Source organism: Pseudopodoces humilis, chromosome 21 (assembly GCF_049639895.1).
Source record: "Pseudopodoces humilis isolate 2021_Gansu_Grassland_sample_001 chromosome 21, ASM4963989v1, whole genome shotgun sequence".
Taxonomy (NCBI): Eukaryota; Metazoa; Chordata; class Aves; order Passeriformes; family Paridae; genus Pseudopodoces; species Pseudopodoces humilis.
In genome coordinates this window covers 6,797,845-6,820,194 of record NC_142220.1, presented here as the reverse complement: position 1 = coordinate 6,820,194, position 22,350 = coordinate 6,797,845, and the positions used below count along the sequence as shown (strand labels likewise).

At 44.1% G+C, this 22,350-nt stretch overlaps 1 protein-coding gene across 2 annotated transcripts in view; it reads right to left on the bottom strand.

Moving 5' to 3' along the window:
* Positions 1 to 3,637: 3,637 nt before the first annotated feature.
* SAP30BP (SAP30 binding protein) overlaps positions 3,638 to 22,350 on the bottom strand; it is a 28,641-nt gene continuing 9,928 nt past the window's right edge. For both annotated transcript variants that reach the window (XM_005526765.3, XM_014255780.2), the window contains 8 exons: positions 17,213 to 17,255; positions 11,107 to 11,195; positions 8,647 to 8,738; positions 8,130 to 8,190; positions 7,568 to 7,619; positions 7,128 to 7,186; positions 5,868 to 5,952; positions 3,638 to 5,205 (listed from right to left, as the gene is read on the bottom strand). In XM_005526765.3, the coding sequence (XP_005526822.1) occupies positions 5,024 to 5,205; positions 5,868 to 5,952; positions 7,128 to 7,186; positions 7,568 to 7,619; positions 8,130 to 8,190; positions 8,647 to 8,738; positions 11,107 to 11,195; positions 17,213 to 17,255 (663 nt within the window). In that variant the 3' untranslated portion in view covers positions 3,638 to 5,023. The remainder of the gene's footprint in view (positions 5,206 to 5,867; positions 5,953 to 7,127; positions 7,187 to 7,567; positions 7,620 to 8,129; positions 8,191 to 8,646; positions 8,739 to 11,106; positions 11,196 to 17,212; positions 17,256 to 22,350) is intronic.

Here is a 22,350-nt window from a genome sequence, read left to right as displayed (position 1 = left end):
TCATCTTATATTTTTTTTAAAAAAACTTGTTTTATGAGTTGTCTTTCAGATAACTTCTCCAAATTACTTCCACAAGGGAGAAACACCTGGTCAACTCAAGTTCTTGCCTTGGTTCCACACCTTGCTCTCCCTGCCTGCTGGATAAGGCTTTTGCTGCACAAATTTGTTGTTTTTAAGAACAGAGGACAGGGATTTCAGAGGCAGGGTCAGCAGATTTCAGTGCAGATGGCTCCACCACAGCTCACAGTCACATTTGTGGCAAATCTTGCATTTATAAATCATTTTCTGCTGTGGCAACGTGGCCTAGAAATTTTTGCCCTAGGAGGGAAAACAAGCAATTTTATAGCTCACATGAAATTATTGCTCTCTCTGCTGAGACTACCAGTCTGAGTGCCAATTACTGATAATTACAAGTGATTTCAGGGTTAATTATTTTCTTCTTTTTTTAATGCCACGCCAGCTTGCAACAGAGCCTTTCTTCTTTCTGTCCTGCCACCACAGCGTGCCTGGAGACAGCTTTGGGGCTTTTTCTAGGTCTTTATTGAGCAGTTACAGCCAAAGTCCTGCTGCTGGAGCACATTCATCCCCTTCTGAAATTCTGTAACAACACACATTACTAAAAGAAAAATAAACAATCCCAACACTGCACTCTGTAGTGACAATATCCTGCTATGTGGCTTAAATAAAAGGGATGTGTAATAATGTATTATTAACATTCATTAACATGCACATAATTTATCACACTAAATGATGCTTAATATAATTCCCTGTTCAATTAAAAGTGCCAGATGAAATCCTGTCATATTCTCTCCCTCAGCCTTTTCCCCCAGGCAGCATTAACTACACGTGCCCCCTGTCTTCCAGGGGATGTTCCTTGGCATGAACACGTTCCTAAAGGAAAATCTCACCGATGAACATTTGCCTCTGGGACAGACCAGCAGCAAGAGGGAAGCAGGATACAGAAACAACACCAGAGGAAAACATCAGCAAAGGATCCAGGATACAACTTCAGCCTGGGACAATCCTATCACCCATCTGGGGACACCGGGGATACATCAGCACCTCACCCAATTGCCAGGAGCAGAGCACACACCGATGTCTTCTCTGCAAAAAGGCAAAACCTTTCCTTGTAAAATCCCAGAGCTCTGCTGTTTACTGGCAACACAGAGCACGAGCCCGGCCCCAGCCAAAGACAAGCTTCAAATAAACAAAGGCCAACTACTGGAAGTCATTGGTGTCCATAGCTCTCGCTTAGAACAAAAGGAAGGAAGTGGAATATAAACAGTCAGAAGAACAGCAGCAGGGAAGGCTCAGAGGTGGAAAAGTGCTCTGTAAAAGCCATGCAGGAATATGCTGAGGTAAACGTCCCCTCCAAAAGGAAGAGGAACTTTGGTGGAACTTTGTTGCCTTTTCAGGGGACCTTGAGCCTCCACAGCAATTTATTTATTGGAACATTGAACACTAGACAGTCTTGGGGAGCCCTGCTGAGAAGATCTGAATTTCTCACTCCCTCTTTGGAGATATTCCAGAACTGTCTGGATACAACCCTGCGCCAAGTGCTCCAGGAAAAACTCTGCTTGAGTTTGGGTCGCTGCCGTCCCTTCCAGCCTCACCCATCCTGTGATTCCCTGCAGGTACCAGCTCTGGGCTTTCCTGGGCTCACACCATTCCCCAGGAAGGAGCAGCTCATACCCTTTGATGACTCACTGGGCACATTACAAAGCCCACCTGTTTGAGGGGCTTCACAGGAGGTAACTTCTCCCCTGCAATGGAGAAGAGCTGGAAAGGAGCTTGTGCAGGTGTTGGCTGCAGCCATCACCTCCCTCACTGCTGGAGCTGCCATCAGCAAAGCCTTGGCACGGCCCAAAGCCCTGGCAAAGAAGACTCTTTCTTTCATTTTTTGTTCATCTCAGTGCGTAACTCCCCTAAACCAGACAGTGCAGCAGCAATCCAACTAAAACATAGCTTCAGGTGCTCCCATTCCACGGTTTGAGGTGGGGCTGGCAAGGGCTGCCCTCCCCACCTGCTCCCTCAGCCCAGCAGCACCCAGTGAGACAGAAAATAAAAGCAAGTCCTGAACACACAAAATCCCTTCCCACACCAGCATCAAAGGAGGACAGATCTCTAAAGCACAACAAGCAAATAGGAGAGAAAAATCAACACCTCGGGGCATGGAGGTGGAAGAAAAGACTTCAGAAGGGAGAGGGAGAGTAGAACCAAGTGTGCCAAGGATGACTTCATTACTGCAGCTCTCCTGCCTCTGCTGAGGCAGACACACAGACTTGAACGTGGAGTTTCAGCTGAGACAAAGCTCCTTGAGTTATGAGACACCTCTGCTTAGGAAGGAGACAGGCAGAGAGAAGTCCTGCGGTGTTCAAGGAACAGAGATTGTACTTCTTGGACTAAGGAATGATGAAAATAGGACTGGTTTTACTCTCCTGGGCATCACTTTGGAAGGAGAGGTAAGAGCAAGTATCTACAGCTTTTAGTCACAAGCACAGCCTGAGCAGTCACTGTTGCAGCAGCATAAGGAACATTTTCTGTGTCAGCTCTGAGTTTGCAGCTGGGGCAGAGTTTAGCACACAGGACTGACACACCCAGCAGGTCCCCCCAGCCTCAGCAGCCAGAGCTCCAAAGCAAACCACTCCAAACTCCTGTCTGAGGGCTTCAGGCCATGGTTCCCAGGCCAGGAAGGATCCTTTTGCCCAAGGACATCACCCTTTGTGCCTGATGTTCCCTCCAGCTTCAGTGCCACTGACTGACCACAGCTCAGTGAAAGCCATCAACCTGTCCAATCCCATTTTCAGAGCTGGGAAAAAGGCTTTTCCCTCAGAACTGCAGCTTCCAACCCGAGTATCCATCTATTACCTCAGCAAGACAAACAAGAGTAGCAAGTTACTGGCTGCAAGTTTGTTATACAGGAGTTGGCAGCCTCACTCCAGCTTTTTTGGAGGAAAAAACCCAAACCCAAACCTCACCTGTTTCAAGCGGCTTTCTCCACTGCAGACAGCAAACACCAACTCCTGGGAGCTCAGGAGGGAACTGCCAGAGCACAGCTCAGTCCTGCAGGAGTCCTTTTGCAGGAGCCATTACTGCAGGAGTCTGGACACTGCTGCTCCAGGGGCCTCATGGCAACTCTGCTCAGCAGAGCTCAGGAGGATTTCTCCTCATCCCTCGTGCTGCAACATCAAGTTCCCATGATCAGCATTTTCCCCTCACTCCAGATGCTGGACAGTGTCACTCAGTGTCACTCAGTGTCACTCCCTGCCTGCTAGAAATCCAGGGGTTTGGAATGACTATGGATGCTGCAGAACGAGGAGGAAGAGGGCACATGGAAGGGGGAAGGAGTGGGGTGCCAGGATGTGTGATATGAGTAAGATACATTTAAACAACGTTCAGTACCTTCTGCTCTGCAGTGGGATTCAACACCAAGAACTCCAGCAGTTGCCCTGACAAGGGATTAACTGGCAAGAATGGCTAATTAACGTGGTGTCATCAGGCTCTCCCAGTGACAGTGTCAGGGCAGAGCTGTTACCCCACAGGATGTAGATGGAGTTAATGCACCTTTACAAGCTTATAGGAGCCAAGCCAGCAGCCCAATGCAAAGTAAATTAACAGAGATGTTTCCATCTAACTATTTTCATGCCTTTCAATATTTTATTGTTTTAAAAAGAGCAATTCCACCATCTCCCCCAGTTTCCCATGCTAGTCACATCAGTCCTCTGGTTTAGTTCCCATGAGCATTCCTGGATACACAGATGTTTCTTATTTTAAAGCTTAAGTGACTGCCAGGCCAAAGTGTTTAACATGTTTTAAAATGATCTAAAAACAGGATATCAAGTCTCCATAAATGCCAAGTCTTGATTAGGAGTGACATAAGCTACATAACAAACTGGAAGGAAAAAAAGAAGAAAAAGCAACCCCAAATCATTGAATTCTCAGAAAATTACACTTTTGCTCATCTGGCAACTATCTCTCCCTACCATTGCTTAAACACTAGGACAAAGAGGCTCTGGGTAGAAATTTGACTCTAAAGACATGCAGACACATCAATGACACCATGGATTTTTTTTAAAAGACTTTTCAATTTTTATACAACAAAATTTTCAACTGAAAATACTTTTTCACAACAGTGGAGGAAGCAGTAACTGCCATGTGTGCATTCACAGAACATCACGAGCTACAACAAAGATGGACAACATCACAAACAGGATCAGACACTCTCCTCTGCTTATCTGCTGTCCAACCTCATTCCACGGCAATAGAAGTGTTTTCTGCACAGGTCTTTGCAAGTGAGTTCACAAATCAAACCTCTACAGCTTGAGGGTTCTGCATAGAAATCTCCATCCCTGTGAGATGGTAACAGGATGCTCCAGCACAGTTTCCTCAAGAGTTCCACAGTTTCACATGTGGTCACTAAGATCTACACAGAGAGCACAGGGTACAGGTGTCAGCACTAGAACAAAGAGTGAGCCTACACTCACTGATGTAGTTTGCTTCAAGTCTCTGCTACACATCTGGACGTGGACACTGAGTGGTTGTCTCTGCTCCAACTCCCTCAGAACTGAGCTGATTCTGGAGGGAGGCACCTACACAGGCTGCAGGCAGCCCTGGAGCACCACCTGGAATACACAGGGTTAACACTGACAGGCCTTCCCTGCTTGCCCTTTTAATTTATTTTCTTTTTTCCCCCCCTAAACCAAACTTGCAAGTAGGTAAGACCCCAATGCAGTAATTAATAAGCAAACTTTTACAGCTGACTCCAGATACCACCTTCCTCCAGCACAACACAGGCAGCCTGGTTCTTTCCCCAGCAAGCAAAGGCAGAGGCATGGTGGGCAGAGGTCCATTCCTGTGGGCACACAGCTGGCATCCTGCTCCTGCCCCCAGCCTTCCAAAGGAGAACTGTGGGCTGCTTCAAAGAATCTTGTCGTCTTTTACCAAAGGGGAAAGCCACCCCTCCCTTCCAAGGACAATGGCTTCAGTGACAAACAAGTCCAAGACTCCAGGCCCAGCACAGCAGTCACTGCTTGGCCTTTTTCACAATGGTGCCCACAGCTGAGATCACCGTGGTTTTGGAGCCACTGGCACTGGTTGTCACTGTGACAACACCTGGCAGTGTTGCAGTGGTGGTGAGGATGGTGGGCTGAGCTATCGTCGTTACGGGGATGGCAGAGTCCCACTTGCTCTTCCTCTTCTGGGCATCTGTGAATTGGATTAAACCAAGCACACAAGGATTAGCATTGCCTTAGAGGTCACCAATCCCCTCTTAACACCCTGTCTTGTCAACCCTTAATATCCCACTGCTTGACTAGACAGCTTCCCCTCACATTATTTCAGGATACACTGGCAGTAAAGGGTGAGAAGGAAAGGCAATTTTTTCTTGGGGAACCAGGAGTAATAGCAGAATTCTAGACCTGAACTCCAGCCACAGGGGAGAGAGGATCACTCCCTGCCCCAAAGCAGATTTAATTTCAACAGAGCACATGTATCCCACTCACTCAGCTACAGGCACTGGACACACTCATCAGCCTCCAGTGATTTTTATCCCTTCCCCTCAGTTTCCAAGACAGAAGACTGACTTCCAGTATTTCCACATCTCAAAATGTATCATTCCCAGGAATACTCTATAACTACAGACAGCAGCAGGCTTCTTAACCCACTAGCAAGTCTCTTCACTATCCCACCTGGCCCCAGTCTTTCATTCCAGCACAGCCATGGAATACAGGGACTAGAGGAAAGCTAGTCCAACACCCCTTAGAACAAACACTCCCTTGCATTATCTACAGGATCATTCAGGAGGCTTCAGGAAGCACTAATCCCAGCATTACTGCAGCTTAAGGGGTACATTCACAGCTATTCTTTACCTCCCACAGTGGTGCTGGATGTTGTGGTGGTTGTGGAAGCAGCACTTGTTGTTGTACCCTTTTTAGTGCCAGTCACAAATTCGATCTGGGAAGGGAGAGAAAGAGGAGAAGATTAAAAAAATGAGGTGTTAAGATACACAGCATTTTTTTAACCCACAGAACCTCGCTATGTTTTTTAAAAACAGCTTTTATGTGATAGAAGACATTGGACTGGCCTCTGAGCTGCCCATCATGCAGGAAGGAAAAGACAGACCTCTCAGGCCACAAGAATTAAGGATTAATTAAGTTGCAACCCAGCTCCTAAATCTGATACAATAAAAATGTGTTTGTCAACTGGTACAAGCACAAGATTTGATACAGCTCAGACAGCATAGATCCTGGTCATTAAACACTGTATTTATACAGTTAGAAGCTCTTACTCATTTTACTTTAAGGAACATGCAAGGCAAGTCCCTGCTTGCACAATTTATTGTGACTGCATCACAGCAGGACACCTGGCAACAAGAGCTCCACCAGCACTGCAGCCTCAGAACTGCAGATCTGGGCAAGGGCATCATCAGATACCTGGATTACTGTGCAAAAAACCAAAACAAGCAGCAAGACACAGCATGCACTGCATGAAAAACCTCCTTGTACTGGAGATGGAAGGAGCCTTCTGCAGCTTAGAGGTGGCAAATCTTTAACATCAGACATGTTCTAATGCCAGCCACTGGCTTAAAGGAAACACAGGACAGGAATGAAATCTCTTCCAAAGCCTGTCTGTGCTCTTTTTGGGGCATATCTAAGAATAACTGGGCTTGTCACAAAATGCACAAAGTTAAAATAGGCCCAGCTTCTCTGGAAACTGGATGCAACAAGGAGAACAGAATGCAGGTATTGTCTCACACAGAAACATGGTGAGGAAATTAAGCTTTAACTAGGCTAGGCACTAGGCAAAATGTCATACATTAAGGAAAAAGTTGTTCTTTATTCATTATCTTGCCTGTATCTGACTTACCCAATGCCATTTTTAGAGCTCTCATTTAAAAATACTGACAAAACAGCAGGAAATCCAGTGGAATAAACAACCTATAAATGGACCTATTAGGAAGGGCAAATAACTTTATCTGTGCAGTTTGGGAAAGACATGCAAGAAGGAAGGAGAGATCTGGGATAAAACAAGCAGTTTTAGCACAGAAATAGCAAAGCAAAAGAATGAAATTCAGCAGGGAAAGAAACAAAAGCCCTGCACCTGCATCTCTTTAGGTTTTGAGTAGGTACCTTTGTACGCTCCTTCTTGGCCTTCTCCAGTTTGTCCATCTCAATCTTCTGGGCTTTAGCTGAGAAACAGCAAAAGATGTAAAGCACTAAGAACAGTAAAATTCCACAGTTCTCATTTACACATTTCCCATAAAAAAAAATCGAATTCTATATAGAAAAATTAAACTGCCATGAAAGCAACTGCTGCTTTTTAATCAAAGCATTGCAGCACTAATTTAATGATTTCAGTGATGAAAACATTGCAGAACCAATTTAAATTAAAAGCCTTTCCAAACTGATGAAGCATCAATAACATTCAGGCACATCCAACCAGAATGGAGTCATTAAAGAGCATGTGATGACTTCTCATTTATACAGAAAGTGAAGACTCCAGTGTAGTTAATTAAGTACAAAACACAAAGACCTAAGCTAGGACAAAAAAAGGGACTTCCTGGAATTACCTAGTGCCTCGTAATATGAATCCTCTGACCAGCCATGAGGATCAAACATGTCCTGAAAAAAAAAGAAATAAATCAGATTAGGGCTATTCCCACAGAAACACAACCCAGTGCAAAAATGTTTTATGTATTTCTATTCTCTGATGATAATCAGAGGTGACAATGAGAATCATCACTGATTTCTTCCTGTGTCCCAGTGACACAAAGATCCCATCAGACCTTCTTTTACGGGACCATGTTCTGTTGTGAATGAAGAAACAGCTTTGAAGCAAAAAAGGATGCTGGGGTAAGTCATGCATTTTTCTGCTACTCAGCTTCTTTCCCCACTCAAGGAGTTCTATTCAGACCTCCACAATTCAGCAGTTTTTGTGCAGAATCATTGTAGCAAAGGTTGAGGCACTGAGGCTCAGCCCCACACAAAAACATTCACTTCACTGCAGAGGCTCAGACTGAGGTTGCCTTACAGGACCTCTGAGCAAGCAGGCTCAAGAAAGCCTGAGGTGAGACTTTACACCTCTATGTTACCTTTATCCACTCCTTTTCCAGTCAAAAGTACTGCCCTCACCTTTGGATAATTTGTACCGAGTTCATCGATGGAACAAAACTGGATCAGCTTTTCATAGATGCTGTAAAGGAGAAGCAAGAGGTCAGAACAGAACTGGGGAGGCAGAAGGGAACAGAAGTGTTTCAGATGTGTAAACAGAGAGATGCTGTCACCTCTTCACATACAAAGTGAAATGAGAACCTGGGAAGCTACACCTGCTATGATGGATGTGACACCCCATTATCCACAGTGTTTCCTATTCCCTGGAACATCTCCCAGCTCCCAGAACAGGCACATCTTCTAAAGTACTTCATCCTGAGTCTTCACACTTTAAATCTAACCAACACACCAACTCCAGCTGCTGCTTTAATAAACACAAAGAAGAGCTTTACTGTTCCAGTCACAAAATTGAGAAAGACTATTTGTGTAAGCAGTAGTCCTTCCTGTTCAGGACCCTTCTGCTACAACTCCAACAAAGAAGAGAATTCTTCAAATTTGCTCTGTGGTGCTGTGGTCACATGAAAAGATGGTGGCTCACCTGGGATTGCGAAATTCCTTTTTCCTCTGGATGATGTAGTTCATATCCATGCCCTCTTTCACTTTCCTCTCATACAGCTTTTGAATTTTATCCTAAAGGAGAAAGATCATAGGGTGAGCCAGGATGAAAAGGAGCAGCACACCAGCTGACTACTGGACATGTGAAAAGAAGCCAATTGAACCAGTGACATCCTTGAACTGAGCTAGGATTTCACCTTTACACCAGAGCCAGGCTGCTTAACTTCTTCCAGACACTTTTTCCTTGAATGTCTGAAGTACCTTCATGAACTGTCTCATTAGTAAAGGAATTATCTTTGCAACCACTGAAGGCTTTAGGGATTAAAGATCTGTATATAAGGCACAGACTTCTAATTCCCAGTCTATTGTTTCCCTTTACACAGAGAAGCCAATTCTGAAATCCAGAGGTTCTCCCACCAACTCACAGCACCCACCAACACTTCACCAGGTGAGCACCTGAGAAACAGCAGCTGGGCTACACTGCCCACAGGGCAACATCCCTGCTCATGTGTAACCCAGGCAGAGCCAAGTTCTGCTGGAGAACTAAACCCAGCATGATCATCAGGTATTGCTGGGGGTGCCCACTGGCAGTCAAATGCTCTTAGGAACAATGTGCTCATAAATCCCTGCTTTGGTACCAGTCAGATGGAATCAGCTTCTCTTTGCACATCACCCACAAGGCACAAGCCCATGCCAAAGACAACTTAACTGACTCAGGTTGCAGATGTTAAGCAGTCTACTCTCCAAAAAGGCTAAAATATTTCAAATCAAACATGATTTTTTCCTTCCTCAGCAAGGTGGATGAAAGTATGTAAAAGTATTCCTACTCTGGTGATGGTGAAGGGACAGCAGAGGCAGGAGCTTTCAGAAAGATCAGAGAGTTAAGTGCTATTGCTAAAATATCTTCAGTAATTTCCATCATCTTTTCTTTATGACTAAAATTTCTAAAGTGCAAGAGGCACATAAAAAAAGACTAGAGGCTGAGCCTTCAGTCTTTCAGGATGAGAGAAGCTGAGTCAATTTTATTCTGTTGCTTTTGGTTAAGTCACTTCATGTCTCCCTCCCTGGACAGTCAGACACAGAGCTGACTATTGTCTGAGGGCTTGCTGCAGCCTGAATAAAAGAGGCTGTTAAGAGCTCATATGAAACTCAACAACCTTAAAAAAATCTTCTGTAAGATAAATTTTCATCAGGTTGTCACATAATCATCAAGAGGAAATGACACAACCTCCACATCCAGCACACACATTGTGAGGTTTGAAGGAACAAACTGAAAAAAGGTGAATCTGGGGAGTAGAAATGATTAAATAGGTGTTCCCTTTTATCCCCTCCCCATGGGGTAGCAGTGAGGTTCCCCAAGTCCACAGATGGGCAACTACTCAGTCAACTTCATAATAACAAATCCTCCCTTTGGCAGAGTTCAAAATACAGTTTATCAGAGGAAAAATCTGACAAAAGAGCAAACCACTAGTTTTGCACTTTTGCATTTCTAAGCAACAATCCCATCTCCTTGCTCAAAGTGCTCTAAGATGTGGTTTTACATGCCAACAGAGGACAAGTTCCCCTTTGATGTAACACACTAAATTGCTGTCAAAGGGGAAGAATTCTGCATTATTCTGTCTGCCCTGTCAAGCTCTGTGCATTCCTCAGGTCTAACACACTCCAGGTTCATTGATGTCAGAACAGTAAAATCCTCCTACAGTACTAGAGGAGGTTTGGGTGTGCCCAGGTATGGTGTGTGGAGAAGAAAGCATCATCTGGATGGTGAGTCACTCTGAGTCACCACTGCATGTTAGGGGCTACTTTATAGAGCCTCCAGGAGTGATTCTTTACTTGTATTTCTGCTGGGCAGAAAATCAGAGTTACAACTCGAGCATGTGTTAGGAGACAGCAGTCCCTGCTCTTTCATTTGCGTTCAGTGAGAACACAGTTCTCACTGCTATTATTTGGGTGTGCACCAGAGAAAACATGCATTTGTGTTTTTTTGTTGCCTTTAAGGTACCAGCCTTCCCTCCAAATGTTTACAATCCAGAGACATGTAGGTGGAAAAGGAATCCAGGCATTGCTGCCTCAACTATTCCAGTTTAGGGGATTTCGGGCCTGTACAGAAAAACAATTTGCTCTTTGCTAGGGAGCTGAATTTGCTGAGGTAAGGGGAAAGCAGCCCTGACAGTAAACATTGCTTCTGTGTCACTGCTGGGATCAAGAGCTGTTTTAAAGCATAAGTAACCCAGAGAGGCTGGAAAACAGAGCTACTTTGAGATTCCTAAACTAGAACTGCTGTAAAGCCTAAAGCATTAACATGATGCATTCATAAACTCAGTGTGATAAAACCCAGCTTTATGCTGGAGCTTTTCCTTGTGCAAAATTACTGAGCTGGGTTCCCAAATATGCCCTGAACTACAAGTCTTTAAAAAAAATAAATAAATGGACTTATACCAACCTGCAATTGGTTAGAGCATCTGCCAGGGGGCTCAGGAGGGATTTTGATCTCATCTGGAGACATGTTCCGCACTCTCTCTGAAAAAGAAGCTGGAGAGGGCAAACTGGGATGAGTTCTGGCACTACTGACAGGAATTTCAGCCACACAAGTAATTAAATTTGTTTTATGTCTTTGTCATCACTACTCCCTCATTGGCAACCCAGGGCAAAGGTGATGAGAATGCTGACAACTGGTACTTGTGGTGTTTCCAAGATGCCGAGCAAGAAGCAACTAAAGAACCTGAAGGTTGGCTCATTAGAGGAGAGATGTGATGCTTGTTTTATTGATACCTACACTCTTGGAAAGAAAACTGGACCATGCACGTGGAGGAGCAAAGGATCATTTTTATGCAGTCTGGTTCTTTGCCGTTTTAGGGGAGATAATCACTTGGTGACTGTTTAGTCATTATTTAGTGACTATTCAGACTATTTACTTCAGGACATAGCTGGATAAACCAAAATGGTTCAAGGAGGGAACAATGATCCCTAAGGCTGTCAGGAGTTAACCACAAGAAATTACATTTCATCCTTAAGTTAACACTTCCTTAACAGGCACTTTGATCTTTGCTTACAGAGACAGACTATTGCTAGAAAGAACAACTTGTCCTACAGGACTGGGAACAGCCCAGTCCAGATTGCCAAATTTCCACAGCTGTTTGTACTGGGATATACTACTACAGTACCTGATTGCTCTGTAAAGATTAGTTTACAGAGTTATCAGCAAAAGAAGCAGCCACATTTCCCTCCATTGCTTGCTACTTTCCCACTATTATGGGAAACCCAGGCAATTTTCTGGCCAAGCCAGAAATGTGCCCCATTTAAGCAGCTGGGATTGTTTTCAAGCATAATTTGTCCAGGGAACACACCCCAGAGTTGCTCTGTACTGGATAAGAGACCTGAGAGCAGCACAGAAGTCACATAGACCAAGTTTTTCACACGTGCAGCTCCTCAGTTACACATTCCTCAGTAAAGCTGCCCGAGCTGCAGCTCCAGCACGCAGAGTTCAGCTCCTCTGAATACAGGCCAGGAGGGCCCAAAGGCCAGACAGGGCTGTTGGGACCCTGGAGAGCTGAGGCTACAGATAAACAACACCACACAAAATCAGTGCTGCTACAGTTTCCATGTCCTTTGTAAAAATGTGAAGCACTAAGGACAATATCCTTTAGAGAGGCAAAGCTGGCAGGCGACCACTCATTCTATTTGATCAAGATGTTGCTGAGGGTTAAATTCTTCAGCAGTTGCCAGTAAGGAACAAAAAGTGTCCTTTGGCATTTACCAAGTGGGAGCCTTTGTGGAAGGAGGAAAGCTTGCCAGAGTCCCCAAAGAAAGGCAGGCAAAGGCAAAGGGTGCCCTGACAACAAGGCACACATTTGTTCCAGGTTACAGCTGCTGGTGGGATGGGGAAGCCTCTGGGTCAATCAGAGCTCCGGGAAACCCAGAAAGACAGTGGCAAAAACACAGAGGTGTGGATAACACACAGCACACAAGGCTTGCTAGGAAAGGTGAAAGCTGATTACTGGCTTAAGAGGTTCACAGCAGCAGCAGCAACACTAAAAAAAAACCCCAAAAAACGACCATTAAATCTTGATAAAGCAAAGAGAGTGCCTGAAAAAAAAAATTAAAAAATATCAAGCCTAGCTCCACATCAGGCATCCCACAGAGAGGGATGTCTAGTGTCTTTGCAGATGAGGCACAGAGAAACAAAACATTTATGGGAAGGGGAACTGTGTGCTCATATAAACTCAGGAACTCTGGGCAGGACCTGTTTTACCAGCAAAAAAGTGTCAGTCATATGAATATCTTCACCAATCTATTCAAAGCCCCCTTGAAAAATAAATAATTTTGAAGGCAGAACAAGAGCTCCCAATGAGACAATGTATTTTGATGAATTACTTTTCAGGTTTGGTGTTCATTTCCTCTTTTGTTTGAGCCTTGTGAAAACAATCCTTTATCAACATTATGAGGAGAACCATCTTTTAATGGCTTACAAGGAACTGGAACTAAGAAATCTTTGCCTCCTGCAATCCCACCAGAGCTGGAGGCAGCTGAACACTGCCAGCAGCAAGGCAGGACATGTACCTCACAAACTGAGCACAAACTTGCAGCATTACTCAGTTATTTCATCACTTTGCTGCCAGACTGAGGTGCCACATCATTAGGAAGAAAAGGGTGAGTTTAAGGGTGAGTTTAAGCCCTTTGGGCTTATTTACAGTAAGGAAGTACAAATAGTCCATGCCCTCCAGCAGTCCTCAAACTTGCTCCCCATTCAGACAGAATGGCTGATTCCACAGCATCCTCCCAGCAGCTCATTCCCTAGAGGAAAGGGTAGCTGGGATTATAATCCTGGCACTGCCATGAATGGCCACATATTCCTGTATAAAACATTTCGTGTTTCTCAAGTCCCAAGGGCAGCTTTCCACCCTCTCTACAGCAATAACTGCAGATGAACAGCTCACAACAAGGTGTGTCCTCACAGGATACATCCAACTGCTCTGTGCATCCTGTTATTCCTGCCAAGATCAAAGTTTTACTTTGACATGAGTCACAGGTAGTGACACTGGCTACAGCCCCTAATTTGCCCTGTGATTTGCAGCCTCACAGCCTAGAGGATCTCCAAGTGTGGACCTCAGGAAGTGGCTGTTGGCACAGTTAATCACTCCAGGCACACCCAGATTCTGGCTCACAGTAAGTAAATATCTTCCTCAATCAGATTCCCAGTCCTGACAAAGAACTAAGGCTGTGAAGCAGATCCCGTGAGTCAGATGGGGGTTCAAGAAAGCAGAGGCCACTGCCCCTGAAAGCATCCCCCTGCTAAAGGACACTGCTGCTGGTGCTTAGTCCGTGCATTCTCCTTCTGCAAGCTGACCTAAAAATTAAAAACTTCATCAGCACAAGCAATAGGTATTTGTAGCTTTTTGTGCAGTCAGCACATGCACTGTGGTAAAGGAGAGCCACTCCTCTGCTCCCAGGCCATGCACAGCACGCCAAAGCAGGCAAATATTACGGGGTACCTTGCAAAGACTCAGCACCCCAGCAGCCAGTGAAAGACATTTGCTCACCAGATCTTGGTGAGGCAGAAAACAAAATGTAAATGCAATGTTTAATGTGCTCTTCAGTTTGAGATAGATGGATTATGTGACCTATACCCAATAGCAGGAGACAATCTGCAAAGCAGGAGAGAAAGAGCAAACTGTGAGCTCCACTTCCAGAAGGAAACAACTGCTCTCAGTCCAAAGACTGTGCTGGACTCATTGTCAGAGGCCACACAGGAATTTTGTTTCCTACAGATGGGAAGGAATGTTTTCCTAGTGCAGAGAAAACCAAAAGAACAGAGAGCACAGGAGCTGGCTGCACAGGACAGACATGGTATGGATCATGGCTCTTGGATTAACGCTGCTCCTAAGTAGGATGAATAATTCCTGTCCCTTTCAGGGGTCACTTATGTGCTGTGTTTGAAGCAGCCACAAGGGATTAGAGGCAGTTAGTTTGTTTCTAAATGTCACACTATACAAAAAAGCAAGGAAAGGGCGATCAGAGTGACAAAGGTTTCCCCTGGAGACATGCAAAACCGGTGGTGCCTGGTCTCTAAAACTGCATTCCCTGGCACTCTAGTCAAGGCTGCTTGGCATAAACCAGGGTGTGGGGGGTTCTGATTTCCTGGCACCAGAACAGCCAAATCAGAGGGAAGAACTGGAGACAACAACATGCCAGTGAGTCACCCATCCATGGAAGGACACCAGGTCCCTTTCTGCTCCGTGGGCTGAGAAATGCAGAGGGAGACCTGCAACTCAGCCATACTTTCTGCTCTTATGAACACACTGACTTTGTGGTTAGATATCCCAATGGCTGGAGAGAACATTTCTTATGATCCAAAAGGTAAACAACCATGCTGCAAAGAACTTCAGGGCCAAAAAAAAAACCCCTACATCCTGAAAGTATCATTTTGCAAGGCTGCAGGAAACAGCAAATGCAATGTCGTGGCAGCACCATGAACTCTTCAGAGTGGTACAAAAAGCTCAAAAGGACAATGCTGATGTAAAAATCTATCAAAATAAGTTTCACACGTATTTCCTTCTCAACCATGGGGCTAAAATCTTCCCTCTCATTCTGTCAGCCATTGATTATGTGATCACTACTTTGGCATTAGTCAGGACAACCATGCCCTTCCCAGCAGCTCATCCCTACTGTTTTCTTTGTGCCAGCTCCAGTGTTCACCTAGCATGCACTAAGCACATCAGGGAATGGATCCAGCTGGAAGCCTTACAGGGAAAAAAAAAAAAAGAGAAACAACAAAAAAAAGAGCAGTGAAGATGGATCCCAGCTGGCTCCTACTCCCAGAGCTGCTCCAACATTACTGTGCATCTGGGGGAGGTAAAACACAAACAGTGCTTTTGGCAGGAGACTACATTTATTTAATACTCAAGCAACTGCACAGTCACAGACTTTAATAAAGGTGATGCTGAAAAATGTAGGGTTATCTTCTGAGAAGGGCAGGCCTGTATGCTTTTAATGCAAAAAGCACTTGTGGAAAATTGTCCAAGGAAGACTTTGACTTCCCCAGACTGATAGACAAAAACCAGATTGGAGCAGTTATTTGTTTTGTGTCAGAAAATCTTGCACCTTTTTCCATTAAAAAAATTTAACTGTGGAAGTCCAAGCTTCCAGAAAGGGAGTGGTTCTTACATTACTCCAACTGTAAGTCTCTTGCAACAGTTCCTTTTCAACTAGATAAGATATGGTCTAATGGAACAGACCTACAGAATCCAGCATGGCAAGTATGCTGACCTCTAATGACCTGGTTCTGCACAAAGCCAGCCTGCACACTGCTTTTGGAAAAGGATATTAAAGTTAAGATTGCAGAGACCTCAATCCAGGTCTCAGAGTCTCCAATACTGTTCACCCATACCAAGTGTTCCCTGTGCTGCTTTTAAACCCATGTACAAGTCTGGGCCATCCTGAGACAAAGAAATCCAGTCTGGGCAGCCACTGGGGGGAAAGGGGACTAACAGAATTGTAATCTGAGCCTTACACCTTCCTCAAGAAAGGACTTCCCACTACATTGCTCACAACTGTACAGCTTCACCCATATGTAAAATACAGAGGAAAAAAGCAGTTGGCTTCCTGAGATTTTGCTGTACTTTTTACCCCAAATGCTGCTGTGTCATCCATTTTTCCAGGGTGCATTTTGAGGTGGATGAGTAGATTGGAGAAAGATTTCTATTGCATTTGATGATGAGATTGGTTGAAGCAGTTTTGCCCTCTAAAGGCAGAAAATCCAATAGAGCAGTTGCAAAGTCTGAGCAGGCCAACAAAAAAGGACTTACAAATCCCAGACTTCAATGACAGCTGCTGTAGGAGTCACAGCTGAGCACCTGAGTATTTTCCATCTTAATTTACACTTACACATTTTAAGTCTGAAATATCAAACTGTTTTGAGAGATGAAGCTACTTCCAAACTCATTAGTTTTTAATGATGTTATTACATGATACCACACAACTGCAGAAGTAACCTCAGGAAAAGAGGATCAGTTCAAGACAGTCAGAAATGCAGTGTAAAATACAGCTTCTGTGCAGCTCCCAAAAGACCAAGCAGAGAATTGTATTTCAAGACAACAACCCTGGACTTTCCAAATCTAATAATTGTGCAATGAATAAATGAGATGTCACAAAAATCAAGTCAGTTTTAGTAACCATTAGAAAACATACAGTACTATGAGAGCACAGCTGTAAATCTCTAAGTGGCTCACATTTAAATGTGAATAGTTTCGAGAACAAAGTCATCACTCCAGGTTCCATTGGCTCTTTCTAGACAAAGCTACACTATTGGTTTTAAGCTCTAGAAAAACACCAACACTGCCCTTTACATATATGTTTTAAACACAAAATTATTTTCATATTTTTAAGCATTAAACTTTTCTCCCAGAAGAAAAGTTCACTGAAAATATTCAGGCAGCAATTGAAACTACAGCACTGCCAGGGCAGAGGGAAGATGCTTCTTTTACAAAGCAGGACTTACAACATCTACCTTAAAAAAAACCCTGTGAATAAATACTTCTGAGTGAACTTACCAACTAGCTCCTGAGGATCTCTTTTCTCCACTTCTGAGAATTCCTGCAAAAAAGGAGGGAGAAACAGATTTTAGTCAAGTTATGCCTCCAACCTAAAAAGCTACTCTGTTTATTTGTTTAGAAAATTACAACTTTATTCTCAGACAAGAGAATAAAAATTAAGACTGAAATTCAATTTATTACATAAGAGGACAATAATTGGACCATGGAAAGTCAAAGTCTAATAGGATGCACCATTTCTTTGCAAAGCTAAATTTAATGAAAAAATTAAGGCTTTGTTTCACCAGGTCTTGGACACTGAACTCCTTTGGAATTCCACAGAAACTGCTGTACTCTAAGCCTTTCCTCAAAACAGATCAAACCATGGATTCTTCATTTCTGGTGACTGGCCCTGGGCACCAAGCAGGAGTTTTAGAGGCAAACACAGGCTGGATCCAGCCCACAGGAGACTCCTTTAGTCCTGGGAATGCTGACCACAGGCCTGTGCAACTACCAATGCTCTAAGCAGGATCAGCCTGGTGCATTCCCCAGAGGATGTGACAACAGCCCAGATGCTGCCGGAGCCAGAGCTCAGTGACTTCAGGGCAGCTCCTGATCAGCCTCTCCAGCCTCCCAGAGCTCTGCAGGGTCCCAGGCTGCAGAGGTTTGCCAGATGTGTGTGTGTGATTCATCTCTGCCACTGTACCATGCAGGGCTTTGGCTGACAAACCCTCTCCAAACCAAACTGCCAGGGAGCATGGTGGTGATACAGATCCTGCATTCCTATTTTAGAAGGATGATCCCACTGCCAATTCTCTTGCTGCTGCTTTCCAGGAGTGATACAGCCAACCTGCTCTACCAGAGGCTCAAGGGCAACCTCCACTGGCTTGCAGTGTTCTGTTTGGAGATCTCCACACAGCTAATCCTTGCCTGGTTATCGAAATTAAGGACACTTCATTTGCAGATGTTTGCAGCAGAGTGTGCTGAGCAGGAGGCATTATGTAGGATAAGACACTTAAATATGGTTTCACCATACTTAGACCAACACTCAAATATTCTGGTGCTTCTGGGAGATCCCAGGAGAGTCACAAGCTATATCAAGTTCAGCACAAATAAAGTTTCTGAAACAGTACCAGCTGTATGCCAGCATCGAGCTCTCCCCCTGCCTTCCTCCCAAAGACCTTTTGTGACTCACTGGACTGTTCATCCAAAATTCCTCAGTGTCTCCAAACACTGAAGCCATTCATTGAACCTGACACTGACAGAATGCTGCCTCCTTGCTGCTTGGTAACTGCTCCCTGACCCCCTCCTTTTCTCCATTTCCAGTCAGGTGAGAGGTGCATCAGGTGAGGAGAGAGCGGTGAGGTCACCAAGCCAGATGTGGGAACAGCCTGTGCCAAATTCACTCTGAAAATGACCCATTTTCAGAGAAGACAAAGCCCTCTGGAAGCAGAAAAACAAATTCTTTGTGTGGCACTAACTGCTACAGGGCATTTTTTATAGCCATTCATGGAAGACACAAGGAAAAAAAAAAAAAGGCACTATTTCTGCATTAGTACACTTGGATCACAAAAATACAAAGCTAAAGCTATTTTAGAAAAAGAAATACAGAGAGGAACTTTTAGAAAAAGTACACAGAGGAACACACATCTTCTCCCTGGCCAGCTGGCCCCAGGCCCCTCTGAGATGGGCTGAAGTGTCACAGCTCCAACCCCTCTGAGACAAAGCCTTTGGTGTGTGCACCAACAGCTCTTTTCCCAGGGCCTGCAGCAGCACAGACAGAAAAATTTAAACAGGAACATGACATTTCAAAGCAAAAACTTTATGCCAAAGCAGTAGCTCTCTTTGGTGAGAGCACTGGACAGGAATCCAGGAAAACCAGACTGCCTTCTCCATAAACCTGCATGGATGGGGAGTTCACAGACTGAGCTTCAGGTCACCACTGGAGAAGTGGGAGCAATTCTGTGGTAACTGATGGGCTGTGAGGACAAATCCAGATGAACATGGAGGCTGAAGATGCTGCAGGTGCGAGGTAACATCTGTCCAGGCACATACAGTGACTCACCAGCAGTAAATACATGTGGTCAGGAGGCTGCTCATTCCCTTTCAGGGGGGAACTCGCCAGATGGGTAATTAAAACTATTTCTCACCTTGGTTTGAGATGACAAGCAAATGTTCGTTGAGGTGAGAGAACTGCTTTAGCTCTAACCTTGACTAAACTACATCCTGCACTCTTATCTCTTGAAAGTTTAAGAGGGAACTGGAGAAGAACTGGAAGAAAAAGGCTATGTCCCTGAGCATCCCTTGATCCTTCCTCATACCCAGCACTGCATTTATTATTCCATCATGCTCCCCCCATCTCCTTCTGCCCACCTATCCCCAAAGGCAAGAGAAATAATCCCCCAAAACGGCAATATTGCCAAGCAGGCACTTAAGTGACCCAGTCACACAGGCAAACTCAGGTGCATTAGACATGGGCTACGTGGCCCCAAAAAGGCTGCCCTCTTATTTGGGGCCACTAACAGCCTTGCAAGGGGCTGTGCTGCATTCCTGACTTTCCCAGAAGCTAATTTTCCTGTATGCCTGGAGTTTGTACCAAGCATAAGAACACAGCTTTCAAGAAAAATGAACTAATACACTGAGAGAGAATCTGATGTCCAACCCCTCTCCTCTCACGTACCTTATATTAGACAAAAATCTAATTTTAGATCTTTGCTTTTACCAGAATTTTCTTCTTTAACTTGCATCCTTTGAGTCTGTCCCATTTATACCACTCTAGATCAAGCCAGTCCTATCAGGCTCCACTGTTTTGCCCTGGCCCACACTTTCCCACCACAGCTGCTCCAGCAAGTCCAGTCCCCACATCCGCAGGCCCAGCCAAGACATCAGAGAGCCCAGAGCTACACCAAGCAAAAGCAAACACGTTCAGCACTGGATTGCAGCCACACCTCACTGCCCAGGGGATAGGAATTTTGCTTAGTGAGGAGTTCCTTCATACCTCCACCCACTGCTCCATCCTGAACAAGCTGGAGACATCAACACAGCTTTTCATTAACTTGGGCTGCTTTCAAACCTCTTAAATGCCTTCAAAAAACAAATGGATGACCAACTTCTCCTACAGTGCTTGTTCATATTTGCTCAGTTTGCTGTTGAAAACTACGGGGCAAGCATCAACAACTTGACCAAAGTTTGGCAGATGCAAGGTTTAAGGAGACTTGTCCAAGCGTCTGAGTATCTACTGAAGATCCAGAACATTCTAAAATCCTCCAGTGGAGCAATCACACAACAAGAACTGTTCTGCACTCCCTGAGGCTAATTTAAGTTTGAGACACATGATGAGTACAATGAACTGATTAGGAAAGACAGCATAAAAACCACAAATCTGCAGATCTAATCTAATACATTAAGTGGAATGAAATGGAGAATCACCCAGTGGAAAAATAAGGTACAATAAATACTGAAAAGTTGCTACCTTTTGGTTATGAAAGAGAAGAAATATTTATGCATGGATGAGAGATTTCTAAAGGAATTCCAAAGCATTTAAACAATGGAAAATTTGAAGCTAACTGAATTTTATAGGGAAGTTACCTAAACCCACTTAGGCAAAGGTGATCTCTCTGTAGATTACATCACCAATACCCACTGTGTTATGTATCAGTATCTCACATGGAGCATGAAATCAAGCAGGTGAGTAGTTCCAGCAGGAGGGATTTTATGTCAAATCTCTCTATCAGAGTAAATATATGAAATTATTAGAGATTTCAAGCATCCCAGAGTTAAAGCCATCACTTAAAGGGTTCAATTCCATTTGAATTCTGAGGCCTTTCAAAAAATAACAAGGTTAAGACTTTGCTAGTGGCACCTGTACCTGTATGGACAAAGTATTAAAAACACCCCAAACCACACCTTTTTCATAGATTTCTGTGCTTCCAAGAACAATTGTGCACATCAGCTCACTGACAGCAAACAACGCTTACACTGTTACTAATCCTGTTGGAGTATAAATACAGGTTTTTAATTTTTTCTTTCCCAAAAGAAATGTTTTTTTTCAAGCCCTGGACAAGATGACTGCCTGGAAGAGCTTGGCTCATGAGCACCCAGAGTGCAGGTTCAGTTTTCATGTATCATCATCAGTTAAAGAGGAACAAGATGAAGGGAGTGTGTGTACACACACATAAGGAAAAGGCTGCATTTTGCCTGAAGATTTCACCTCACTGGGGTGAAATACAGACCATCTTCTCAGTCCTACAGTGTCTCCATCCAGTTGCATAAAAAACAGTGTCTGCTCAGGCTCCATGGAAAATAAAACAACTAAACACAATCCTCACAGCATGGAACAGAGATTAAAGGAAGGAAGCAAAACAATATGAATCTGAGACTGATGAATTCCAGTTTCAACAGGCCTGCCCAGAACAGCTTTATTTAACGGAAAGAATGGATGGCTCCAAGAATTGACTTAAAACAATGCTCACTAAATCCTTGCTGTGACAAAATCCATAAATCCAGCACAATGCTCACATCCAACATAACTGTTGGCATTAACTGTCACCACAAAGTACAAATTCAAGCAATTCTTGCAGAAGCAGGTGCACATGTCAGTGCAGGTGCACTCCAAACTACAGGAGAAATTGTTCAAAAGGGAGGCAGAAGATACAGAACCAGACCTTGATGGCTTTAACTAAGATGCAAATTTTAAGAAATAGTGAAGTTGATGCCAGGTTTGCCACTGCTCAGTTGCATTCCCAGACTTGCAGCCAACTGAATCCTGCAGCTTCATTTTCCCACTGACTTCCAAGTAATATTAAAAACAACTAGCTCAGACAGTATCTCCCCCTCAGTATTTTCTATTTTTTTTTTTAGCTAATGCTCTTGTGTTGCAGAATTTCTTCTCTCTCCCAACTACTTCACCTGATTTTTTTTGCACATAAATTTAATGCAAATTTAAACTGTCAGCCACAAAATGTAAAAACCAGTTACTTCATTGTTAAGCAGTGTATTAGTCTGGAGATATTGCAGAGAATTTTTCAGTACAGCCCTTCCACCAGTAGCCAGGGGATCTGCTGCTGTAACAGCTGTTACAGTGGATTTCTTGAATCTGAGCAAGTGTCAGCAACAAGATTTTGTAATTTTCCCTCCTCTCGACAATTCAGAATATCTCC